A 12,204-nucleotide genomic window follows, 5' to 3' on the forward strand; every position below is an offset into this window, starting at 1 on the left:
GTTAGCGGGAGCGGCGGCCGGGCTCCCTCCCTCAGCGCTGCCCGGGWGCGGCGGCAGCCCCCCGAGCGCCCTCGTTTGCTGCGTGGGGCCGATATTCAACCGTCAGCAGCTTGGGGTAAATCGCTGAATTTTCCGTCTGGCCCAGAAGCTTTTTCTGGGGAGGTAACGGGCAGCCGTGGTCCCGGCCAGGCTGCTCCTTCAGGGCAGATCAGCGTGGAAAACCGTAAGAAGGTGGCTACAGGAGGCGACCCGCAAGGATGCACACGGCTCCCCCACAGCTTTCGTCCCCCAGGAAGCCTTTTGTATTTTGGGTAGGCAGATAATTGAGTTGCCCGAGAGTTTCTCTAACTGTCAGTATTTAGCTGTGTTTCTGTTTCATTCTCTTCAGATGTGCAGATACCTTTGCAATGGGATGCCTGTTTGGAGACTGATCGGAAACTTCAGCTGTGGCAAAGCTTGGCTGTTTGCTTGGAGGAAGAGGAGGGTTTTTTGTGCAGAGGATGTTCAGCTTAGCGTGTGAGCTGGATGACCGTCTGTTAGTCCAAAGYGTGGTTTAAGAGGTGGTTTTTAACAACAAGTCCTTTAAAATGGCTGAATTGTAGTTATGTTAGATGGTTGTTRTTCTCTTAGCTGATCTCATTTGTTGCAGCATCTCCTAGAAATCRGTCATTTGGATCAGACTGGAGTTAGTAATTGGGGGAGACACTAAACTTGCTGCCGGCYTTGCTTGGCTAGAGACCTGAGCTTTCAGTGGTCAGCAGCATTCATCTCCTTTCGCAAACTTTTAGGAAAGAAAGTTATGAGAGAACAAAAAAGACTTTCCGAGAGTCAACCATTTTGTGGGCTATGTGATTTTTTTTTTTATATATATTTCATTTGGAGCTTAAGATGTTAAATAGTAAATGTCTACTGATATTAAAGAACAGTCTGCTCATTGGCTGTCACCGATTTCCTCCCAAACTGTCAGTTTAGGAGCATAAAACTCAAAGCGACAAGCTCAGTCATTACATTTATTTTTGTGTTACCACAGGCAACTATATCATATAATTCCTTCCATTAGCTAAAGGCATGCCATTTTAGAGCAGTTTTCCTAACACATGGAACATCTCTTCCCCCCCTTCCATCATCACTTCCCCAGCCTRGGGCACCAGCAGTGTGTGTGAGGGGTGTGAATCAGTTCCTGAAAGAAGTGCAGTTGTACCACCATGGCCGTGTGCCTACAGTAATAGAAGGCGGAGGAAGGAATGAACAGTAAATCCAACTGGAATAGGAGACGGAGCAAAACGTTTTGGGGAAATGCTGTTCTAAAGTCTTGTGTATAGCTGGGGTTAACTAACATGCCTGTAATTTTCAGGCTTGCTTCATCCCGTCACCAAAAGCAGAGCCCAGATCTGAGCTTGGACCACGTTGGTCGCAGACTTGCAAACCCGGGCTGGGCCTCGTGTTTTGAGGTCATGTTCTTTCTGAACTCTGGAGGTGTGAAGCTTGTTGGCCTTCCCTTGCCCTGCAGCTGGGCACGTTATGTTGAGATATTTTTCCATCTTTATTGCTTACTTACCCTTCTCTTGCACTGCTGCCAAAGCAGTTTTTGAAAACTAGTGTGCGGTTTTCATATTTATCTAGTTTTGGGCTGTTCTTAATCCCATGCTTGCTGCAAGACAGCTCTGTTTCTTCTCTCCATTTTCTTTTTCGTGTCCTTGTTGACTCTCTTGTGCTGACTTCACTTCATTTGCAAGTTCTCACTCAGTTTGATTTCCTGACAATTCCTGTTAAATGTTGAACCCTAGGACATGGTTTTTTTTTTTCTTTTCTGATCTGTGCATCTTTTTTCTTTATTTGTAGATGTTTGGTATTGATACTGAAATAATCTTTCATCCACTTTATTTGAGGCCCTTCTTGCCAACTTTTTTTCTCTTTGTTCTATATACAAATTCCAGGTCATTTTTTTTTGTTCTTGACAACCCTGACTAAAAGAAATTTCAGGCTGCCTCTTCACTCATGTCCCCGTTTCCTCAGTCCCAACAATTTCACAGCTTAGTTACCCGAGTTATTTAAACTTACCCATTTCAAATCAAGAAACTTAGAATCAAGATCTGTTTCTGTTCTTCTGTTTAAACCAAACAGACTTTAGATCACTTGGTCCAAGTGTATTTTCATTCTTCTCTGTTAACATCATTTCTTGTTTGTTTAGGGAGTATTTCACGGAAAACATTTGCCCGTCACATCCACAGYGATCTGAACTTTACCGGTGTTAATAGCTAATATTGGATTGTTTTACAATCTTGTACGTGGGAAGCGAGTGTCCCATAGTCACAGCAATCAGTGTTTGTTGCATTAGAGGTCTCTATCCAGACTGCTGCGAGACAAAAGGGTTATACAGCAAACATCCTCCGCTATGTGACAGAACTTCTCTTTGCATCCTTCCATAAAGGTTAATTTTATCTAGGCTGCCACAGCATGTTTCTTTTCTGTTGCTTCATTCACCTCCATTCATGCACCGCCATCCTGACCTTCTGCTTCTCCCTTTCTGATGACGAGGACTCTTCAGCTTCAAAGTTGTGTTAATGTTTCTTGGGTTTTGTCATGTTTCTAGGGTCACAAGAGCATCTGATTTTCATATTCTTCTCCCTTCATAGACCCACCTACATTGATACACAAATACTTGATTTGTTTCTTGGTGCTCAAACCCTCCTTTGAGGGTACAAGTCTCTCTCTCATTGGTGTTAGTCTTCTGCAGTTCGTTTTTCTTCCTACTTATTGCTGTTCCTTTATCATCACTTACCTGATCTTCTTCTTCCTGCATAACGATACCAAGCATACAGGATAGTGTCTTTCCCAGCCTTCTCTACTGGCTTAAGGCTACTAACCATTTTGCCAGCCTTGATTCCAGTGCTCTAGTATTCCCAGCACTTGCCGGAGTCTGTCCATCAAGGAGAATCATTTTACTATGAATGTTTCTAGCAGTTAAATACCTTTGTGCCTTCCTTGTCCTTGAACCGTGTTGATTTTTATTGTCTTTTTGTAACTTAACTCTGTTTCTGTAAGGGCTGGAAGGGTTCCTCTGTCGCTTGAAGTTGCGTTTCTTTGCACATCATCCTTCTGGTGTTCTGCTCAGCCAGCACATGTTCCTATGAGGATCTTAGAGTGTCATCTCTCAGCAGGAACAGGGTCAGCGGGTTCTTCCAAATCCACCTCTCTTGTACTTGATCTTAGCAAACAGCACATCATTCTGTCATCTGCATATACCCTGGTTAAAAGCATACTGACGTCTTAAAATGGAGTCTGATATTGGTGTGAATCACAAACCCTTCTTGCTGTTGTTATTTTTCAGTTTGCAGATCATTTCCTTACAGCCTTGAGTATCCTGCATGTTTGTCCTTGTGGTGTCTTCTCCCTAATGCAGGGACCTCATTCTGATGTGTGTCTGGTCCTGTACCGTGTTCAAGATCTCAGCGCTCAGCAACCTTGTGTAATGGTATTACTGTCTGTCTGTTCTCCACCTAAGAGACAGGTGAGAGGAGAAGTTTGTGCTTAGCTATTGCAGACTGGGGATGGCACAGTTTTACTCTTGTGTGACTTACTCTTTGTTGGAGCAAAAGGTGGAGAGATGTTGTGATATTTCCTTATCTCCTTGTCTCTTCCACAGTTGTGGAAAACTCAACTTTTTTTCCTGTCCCCCATGCGAAAGAGCTTTGCTCTGCTGGATCAGTAGTGTTTTCAGTGACTGTGCTAGAACCTGAAAGTGGTTTTTAGGTTACCTAGTGCCCGCGTTTTCAAGAGGAGGATCGTAAACTTGCTATCTCTTTGGTGAGAAGTCCGTGTAGACAGGTTTGGTGTGCTTGTGTCCCAAATGCCAACTACTGAATGCCTAGCTGTAAAAAGTGAGGAGAGGCACAGACAGCTCAGGCTGGGTTATTATGCGCCTATGTAAGTGATTCGTTTTCTAAACAGAGGTTGTAATGTTGCTTGCTGCTTTTCAGGTATAGGCAGAGTAGGTGGTTGTCATGGGCGGTGAAACAGCCCCGGTAAGAGGTGACCGTTGCTTTGCTGCCTGATTTGTCCCTGATGAAGTGTAGTACTGCTGACCAAGGAGAGGAAAATGACTGCAAGGAGTTGCAGGCGCTGCCTGGATCTGGCCCAAACCACTAGCCATTAAGAGCTGCAACGCGCTGGGCAGACCTGCTAAGGTACGGAGGAAGGGGATGTCTCATAATCCGGGTTGGCTCAGACCTGAGGTGTCCCTGGTTAGCTAGTTTCCGTTTGGTATTAACTCTCCTTGAGCCCATTTGTCCTGTGCTTCTCTGCTGCTGTTTTTTTCCTAAACTGGACAGATTTGCTGTTGTGTGAGCTAGTGCTAATGAGCACACGTTACCCATGTCCATCTTCCCAGTCAACTGCTCCTGGCTGCAACTCTTCAAAACACTTTTCCCTTGTATCAGGATCATGTTTCTTGCCTGGATTCAGCTTCTGTAACTTGAACTTCTCAGATACTGGGCCAGTCTCGTAGAAATGCTGCAACCACGCGTGCTGAAACATGGTAGGGTTGTGTGTCGTCTGCCCACTGCTGGGATTTGAATTACAGGGTTGATCAGTTCACTAAGAAGCTGCACGTAGAGAATTAGTTGTACTGGAGCTCCACAAGCGACGGGATCTGGTGGCGGGAATACCTGTCTGTTGCTAATGGGATGCATTTTCTTTCTTCCTGTGGTTTAAGTTCTTCCTGAGTAATGAATAACAACATGAATACATTCCCCTGCCACCTCTCTCGATCGTGTTTAATGCTCTAGGTAGGTCAATGGGGACAAGAATATTTGTCTTTTATCCGCTGATGGGAGCCTGTGATCTATCAGCACCACCGACGTGGTTTTGGTTCTGCGCTGGCCCTGACCCGTGTTTTGTTCAGTCTGATACATTAGCTTGAGTTAGATTGGCTTGGAGGTGGCCTTTGACTAGCTTCTCTGCAGCCTTGCTCAAGAAGAGGTATGATGCTGGACGGTAGTTGGCTAAAGTTAAGATACCTTGGTTACCTTTCTTCAGCGTTGTTTTAGCCAGACAGCCTGCCTCTATACAACCAGCATGCATCGTTGGAGCTGTATCATGCCCCAAAATAAAACACCGTGGCAATAGAGCATCTCCTGGCATGGTGCAGAGCTGTTGGATGGCTACCTTGACACCTCGTGTTCACCTTTGTGTAGCGATCGAGGCTATATCTAGTTTTGAGCTGTGTAAACAAGTAAGTGCATCCGATGACTTGTATTGTCCTGCTGCCCCAATTAATAAAAGTCTGATGTGTGCATTTAATAAGTAGATTTCATGGGAAAAGCTTTATCTCTCGGGCTTACTGCCTGGCGCTCAGATTCTTTGGAGTTGGTACTTTTCATATCTGATTCATGCTTGTTTGAAGCAGACTGACGTTGTTCTAAGACTGAGAAGTCTCTTTTCCCTTACTAGGAAGAAGATCTCTTAAACGATGTTTGCAGGGAAGTAGTCGAGAAGTGGTCTGAATCTCAGATTGTTGACGCCAAAGAGAAAAAAGAAGGTAGTGTCACTGCTCGGAGTGTCTTTCCATGTGTTATGAGTACTTTGCAGGGCCTTACCAGGATGAGAACTGTGTGTTCGTCCTGTTAGGAGTTAAAACCAATGTTGCTAATGTGTTTGCAGGTCTGACTTGCTTCTCATTGCCATTGCTGCTTATTTACTTTTTTTTGTCTTGAAATTTGAAATGAGGTCGAGTTGTTTCACTTCTGGCTTTCGCTAGCATCCTGCTGCTCTTTGGGCTCATAATCCTGCAGAGGAAAAAGTTAATTTTTTCTGCAGGATTTTTAAAATTTCCTTTTATATATATTAAAAAAAAAATAGGGCTTAATCCGCATTAAATGATGTAGCTATGGCACCTAGGGCTCTGATGGTAGATGCAGTTGTTATGGTATAAAATGTGCATAGTGCTTCCGTTTATGCTAGTTTGGGAAGCGAGTGCTTTTATACCGCTATAACTGCACCTACGGAGAACCTCCGTGCTGCCCCTTGGGCTTCCGCTCACCCCAGGAGAAGGTCCCAGTACACATCAGGAAAGCATCCTTGTTTTTCTCTTTTCAAATCTTCTCTTAAACCTGTCCTTTTTTTCCAATAAATGCTTGTAGGGGGGGAAAAAACTGTCAGGCTGCTACTGCTACACTAATGCTGCTACTTTCACGATAACTTCCACAGTCCCGTTGTTTCTTTGTACCCTGTCTGAATTCATCCCTCGTCTTCAGCTGTCGCCTCTGGAGCAAAGACCTCCTTCTTGTTCTTGTTCATTGGGGGAGGCTTATTCCGGTCAGCGAGGAGAGCTCTTGAATACAATGAAATCATACACTGGAAAGGTTTTGCTGGTTCAATGGGTAATCTTCTAACCGATTGGGACCTAATTGTAGGCCCGTGTTGGTGACAATGTTCGTCCCTTTTGGCTAAATCTGTTTTTTTGTTTGCTTTGTTTGTTTTTTTTTGTGTTGTTGTTGATTCTTGTGCAAGCAGGATATTGTCACTGACTGATAGGATTCTAGAAATAGTTCTCCACAGCGAGCCCTTATTAATGAGACCTGCATTTACGTAGTACTTTTCTTGTCTAAATCTCAAAGTATTTTGCAAATGTTGGTGTCACTTAATTCCTCTTTATGGATGGGACAGCTGAACTACACAGCGGTTAAGTGGCTTTCCCTGAAAATTCATTGACGTACTCTACCCTTGGCCTAACCTTGCCTTTGGCCAGGGACAGGAAGAAGTTTTGCTGTTCTCTGTATTAAATAAAACAAATCCTTCTTTTAGGGATGAGTGATTGGAATTGCTGGAGTTGCTATTGGACTCCTCCAGCTCATACCTTTGCTTGCTCACAGTAAACCAAGGGTTTTTCTTGTTAGTCCCAGAAAGAAGGTAGCAATATATGTCCTTGTATTTAGGTCCTTAGCAATGCAAGGATTTAATTACTTCACTGTGATTCCATAAAAGGATAAATCCCCATTGAAGTCAATATCTGCTTCTTCTAATGTCTTGAAAATATATATTGGGTGTTAGTGCTTGGTAGGAGAATGAAATGTGTGAAGGAAAAAGCTTGGAGGGAATCTTTTAACTTTTAAATTGGGCACCAAATCTAAGCCTTATGGAAACCTGACCTTACCAAACAGGCAACGTGTAGCAGCTTTTCTCTATTGAAAACAAAATCCTAAGAATAAGTTATTAACCAGCTAAACAAATATTATTTGGTGTCAAAAACAAAATGTCATTTTAAGAAATAGACAGCAGAACTTAATGTTGAAAGGTAAATCAGCTGTTTCCCTAGGTAGGTAGAAAAGATGGAGCATTAAAACCATGTTAAATTGAAATTCTGAAAATTGAAAGTACTGATCAGTGTAACTATGTAATTAAATAAACACACTCAGTATCTTTTAACTGGATGAGAATGCATGAAACGGATTTTCATCAGCTGGAGTCTTACTCATGTATACATTTTATTACGAAACTTCCCTTACTCCAGGAAAAACAGCATCTGATCCGTGCAGAGAGCATGGGGGAATTCCTCCTTGTGAGGAGAAGGTGGTGTGTCACTTCAGATGCCCTGCTGGTCTGAACCACCTCCTCGGTGGCTGGTGGCTTGGGCCAGGAGCTGCGGTTCTTCGTAACTCCTGCTCTCTCAAGCCGCAAATTGAATTCTCCAGAATGCCTTTTGGGGCCTGCAGATGTGTGAGTCGGGAGCAGCATGTGGCATGTGTCAGCTAGGTCTTTGGTACTGCGTTTGCGGGGATGGACTGATGCTCTTGACTCTTCTCCTTGCCAGATGAGATCCAAGCGATTGCCAGCATGATGGAGAAGCAGGCCAAGATTGTAGTGAAGCCGAAGGAGGTCTCCCAGGAAGAGAAGCAAAGGAAAGCTGCCCTCCTGGCCCAGTATGCTAACGTGACAGATGAGGAGGAATATCCTTTTCCTGACCCAGTCAAAACTCATTGCTTTGAAGGAAGATGTTTTATTAAGAATCTTCTAAAGCGCCTTTCCAGTTTTGCAGTGTCTAGTGGGAAGGATTGGAGGGACTTTTCAGCCTTCTTTTTCCACAGTGAAATAACTTCCATGCAAAAAAAGCATGGAAGCTCCTGGTTTATGAACTGCCGTGTGCAGACACCCCTTGGAGTATGTTCCTCCACCATTTCCAAACTCTCCACCAGTATATGCTTGGCTGGTGTCTAGGGTTTGTCCAGTCTGGGCATATTGCAGTAGATGAATGTATCGCCTCCAGTATGCCAGTAACACTCCGTGCATGGTAGTTAATGTATTGAATTTATCTCCTGCTTTCTGGCAAGGGATCTGTTGAAAAGATCCTCTTTAGAGAGGGTACATGTAGAGTGGGAGGGTTTAAAGTTACCTCTTTATAGTGCTGAAGAACAGACTCTTCTTTGGAGATCGAAGTTGAGTAAGAGGGAGTCTTACCTGGCGCTGGAGCAGACGGCAGAGTTGAACAGTGGGTTTTGTGCTTGCTTGGGCCTTGGTTGTCTGTATCAGTTTTTAATTTCTTCCTTGTGGCTTAGCAGAATTGTTGTTTGCTCTGTTTTGAGCTAAGCGTGACGGTACAGAAGCATGAGTTCGTTATCGATGTCCAAATTTCCTTAATTCTCTCACCGGTGAGGATGAACAGGATGGATCCACTGCAACAGCAGTAAATATTGGATCGGAAAAATGTATCCTTTAAAATCTCAATCACTCAGGCTTTTTTAGAAGGAAGGCAGCTTCCACGGTGAGTTTTCCATCCTTTCTTCTCCGTGTTTGTGCTCACTGTCTCTTTAGTGCCACCTTTTAGGCTTGGTGATTCTTTTTTTTCACATAGCCTGACCTTACTCATAATGAAAGTTGGTTTGGATAATTCTCCTAAAACAACAGCTTAATACCAAGTGGTTTCCAGAGAAGCAAATCACATCAGGAATTACTAAAAATGTGATAGAAACAAAACTACTGCAAAACTATGTAAGGCCATAGTGCATGTGAACTTTGATGAACAAGGACCAATCATCTCAGGATTGTAAACACGGTAGCCTGGGTCATTCCTTGAACTCACCAGCTGACAAGTTTAAGATGGAAGCAGGTTTTCTCACAGGACATAATTAAAAGTTGGAACCTAAATTGTTCTTGTTCCTAAATTACCGATAGGAGGAAGAGTCAGATGGGGAGACACCTACTTACTGTTTCTACTGCTCTTCCCAAAGCTTTTATCACTCACCATTACAGGAGAGAGGACGTGAGACTCTGGCAATCTTTGGTGTGAGCCGGCTCATCCGTTGCTGTGTCTGTAGCCTTCCTACATGGTGAGCAGGATGGGTAGAGCCGCCCGAGACGATGTTGTCCATGTGATACCATTTCGGTTTCTGTTCCAGAGCCAGTTAAACCTCCTGAGGCAACTGTCCCATGTAGAGCATGAAGGTATCATCTTGAGGTGATCCCTTTGTGGCTGTACGTACTCAGGTACAGGACGGTGCCGTGTTGCCTGTCGCAGGCACGCACGTGCTGCTGGTGCAGGTCATCTTAGTCCAGCTAGTGGGATGCGTTATAGCAACTAGTTATCGGCTTCTGGTCCCTGTGGTGCATCAGCTCTAATCAGAGTGGTGCAGCCCTGCAGCATATATACAGCTAGATGTCCCAAGGAAGCTGCACCTATGTGTTATTTTTCTTCCCCTTATATTCCTACAGGTTTTAAAAATGTTTACACATCAGTCTTGAGAACCTGCAGGCAACGTCATTTCTCTAGGAAAAACAGGGAGCGTACGTTTGCTCTACATGACTTTTCCATTTGGAGAAACAAGCAGAGATTCCTTTTTCTTTCTCCATTGCTCATTTCTCATTCCCAAATTCCTTACCTGCTTGGTGAAGAAGTGGGAGTCAGAAAGGTTACTTTTTCTTGCACACCACCTCCTATAGAAGTGTCGGTTGCGGATGTGCGGGGTTTCCCTTCTCCGCGGAGCCCCTGGGAGAAAAAGGAGCAGCTGAGATCTGTCTGAGGTGAATTAGTGTTAGGCTTATGGAGGCAAAACTCTGCCTTGCTCAGAGCAAGGTTGGGGTCCTTCAAGACCGAGCCATCAGCAAGGGGCAGGAGAGCCTCAGATGTTACCATTGATAGATGTGGCCAACGATGCCGCACCAGTGAGCTGTAATCAGGGCATAGGAATTGGGGGTGAGAAGTGGGACGGAGCTGATGGAATTGCTGCTTTTTCCCTTCACCTGTGAAGGTTGTGCTCTGATAGCAGCTGTAAGACACCACACAGCGCTGCCTGCTGCCCCTTTGGAGGGGAGATAGCACACAGGGGTTGGTTTATCCTAAATCCACTGTCCAGTTTACAGGCCCCAAAATTCACCAGAAAGGGGAAGCTGCCTGTGTTCGGACAGAGCACGTTATCTGTCCTTAACTCACAACCAGCTTTGTTCCGAAACACAAACGTGGAGGATGTCTTGAATGCCAGGAAACTGGAGCGGGAGCTGCTGCGAGATGAGTTCCAGAAGAAAAAAGAGCAAGACAAACTCCAGCGAGAGAAAGATAAACTAGCCAAGCAAGAGCGGAAGGAAAAGGAGAAGAAAAGGACACAAAAAGGAGAACGGAAGCGATAGCTGTGGTTTTTCGGTTGGACTCTGAAAGGATAAAATTAATTATGAATATGGTGTGTGTTTAAAAAGCAACAGAAATTCTGGGCACGTGGCTGGTGAGTGGTTCTTTGGAAGCGTTTCCTCTTACATAGCAAAAAAGAAATTTCAAACACCTCTTAAACTCCAGATGTGCCATGTGCTTGTGGTGTCAAATGTCCCAGTCAGTTATTGTGGCCAATGTCTGTACCAAAGAATGGTGAAGTGATTATGTCTGTGTTTCAAATTGATCAATTTTACTTCTAACCACCTCAAGCAAAGCAAAACAAGATGTAGGAAAGGGCTTCCAAACTGGCTGCGTCCTCATGCTGGCCTAGGATTTGCAGCAACGGCATGTTACGATTCGAGAATAGAGCAGAGCCCCTTTCTGACGTGTAATTAAGGACGTGCTGCTACAGGGTGGATGTGAATTTACACTAGCCTTGAAAAATGTATTTGCAAATACATTTATATATGCTGCCAAGAGCAATGCTATGTTTTTATTCTGGCTGAATTGAAAGAGCAGGGTTTGGCTCTGACCTCAGCAACGGTAAATGCTGTTCCACAGCGATGGAAAGGAAATCTTATGAAATATAAATGAGTTCCAGCTATGAGACTGCCTCACCCACAGGCTCTGGGTAAGGGGAATGCCACAGCGATTTGAATATCAGGTAGAGCAGTAGCAAATTGGTCAAGTCCTAACGCTGTCTTACAGCTTGAGGCTGGTAGCTAGAAAATGGTGCTCCCCGATGTGGAAGAACATCGACTGTTATTCCCACAGCAGTTGCCAGGGCAAATGCTTTAATGGCGACTCAGTGCTGAGCAGCTGTGGCCGTAACCGATTTGGATGCACTGGGTTTACGAGCAGGTCACCTCTCGCCTGGCACAGCTGCTCGTAGGAGCTGACGTAGCTGGGGGAAAGCAACAGGGTTTGAACACTTCTCTTGCCCACAGAAGGGTTGGTTTCTTGTGGTTTTCAGCCTCCTTCATGGAAGTCTCGCCTGCTTCTGGAAAGGAGAACACTAACTTCTGTGAACTGCACCTAAAGGAAGACCTGCAGCGCTTCAGGGGGTGCGGGAGGAGCCGGTGCGCCCCATCCATGTGCTGCTTTGTGCTCTGGCCACTGCGTTCACTTGCAAGACTCATTTTTGACGACAGGCAGCTCCTGACCAGCTGTTGATGGCAACTGTCCTTATCTCCTGCTTTCAGCACCAGTCTGATTAAGGGTTAATGCATCCTGCTTAACTAACTGCTGCAAGTGTGAATAACTGCTTTATCTTTGGACTTGAATAATAAACCTGGTTGGCCAAGAAGCGGCATTCCTCTCTGTGTCTGAGTAAGCGTCACGGTGAACGGTTGTGGTGCCCGATGCAGCATATGCGTGTGGAGACTCCCCTGCAGATCCTGCATCCTCCGTTTCTGTTACATTGCAGAATGCTGCCCTTCGCCTCTTCCCTCTGTCCCTGTAGAGAACAAATGGCCAGTGCTACCTCTGGGCCAGGCTTATGCTCAGGGCTTGACCCTCTTCCCTGTTCCGAGTGTTGTGGTGGATCCTAGCTGCGTCGTTTCTTTTGA

At 44.9% G+C, this 12,204-nt stretch overlaps 1 protein-coding gene across 4 annotated transcripts; it reads left to right on the plus strand.

The window, feature by feature from the left end:
• The first annotated feature begins 324 nt into the window (after positions 1-324).
• CCDC43 (coiled-coil domain containing 43) lies at positions 325-11,942 on the plus strand. Of its 4 annotated transcripts, XR_003255247.1 has the most exons (7): positions 325-516; positions 5,038-5,233; positions 5,452-5,539; positions 7,811-7,946; positions 8,644-8,702; positions 10,430-10,709; positions 11,610-11,942. XR_003255247.1 is itself a non-coding variant. In XM_026076173.1 (6 exons), the coding sequence occupies exons 2-6, from the start codon at positions 5,141-5,143 to the stop codon at positions 10,615-10,617; spliced, it is 564 nt and encodes a 187-aa protein (XP_025931958.1). In that variant the 5' UTR covers positions 326-4,187; positions 5,038-5,140; the 3' UTR covers positions 10,618-11,942. The 4 variants fall into 4 exon arrangements, 3 of the variants coding, with proteins under 3 accessions (XP_025931958.1, XP_025931956.1, XP_025931957.1); XM_026076173.1 differs by having other exon boundaries at positions 326-4,187; positions 10,430-11,942; XM_026076171.1 differs by having other exon boundaries at positions 326-516; positions 10,430-11,942.
• Positions 11,943-12,204: the final 262 nt, after the last annotated feature.

This window comes from Apteryx rowi, unplaced genomic scaffold (genome assembly GCF_003343035.1).
Source record: "Apteryx rowi isolate R43461 unplaced genomic scaffold, aptRow1 scaffold_428, whole genome shotgun sequence".
NCBI lineage: Eukaryota > Metazoa > Chordata > Aves > Apterygiformes > Apterygidae > Apteryx > Apteryx rowi.

Coding starts and splice junctions, on each gene's coding strand:
- CCDC43 (XM_026076171.1), top strand. CDS start 389: ATGTGCAGATACCTTTGCAATGGGATGCCTGTTTGGAGACTGATCGGA. Junction 517..5,037: donor GAGGATGTTCAGCTTAGCGT/GTGAGCTGGATG, acceptor ACCTTTCTTCAG/CGTTGTTTTAGCCAGACAGC. Junction 5,540..7,810: donor CGCCAAAGAGAAAAAAGAAG/GTAGTGTCACTG, acceptor TCTCCTTGCCAG/ATGAGATCCAAGCGATTGCC.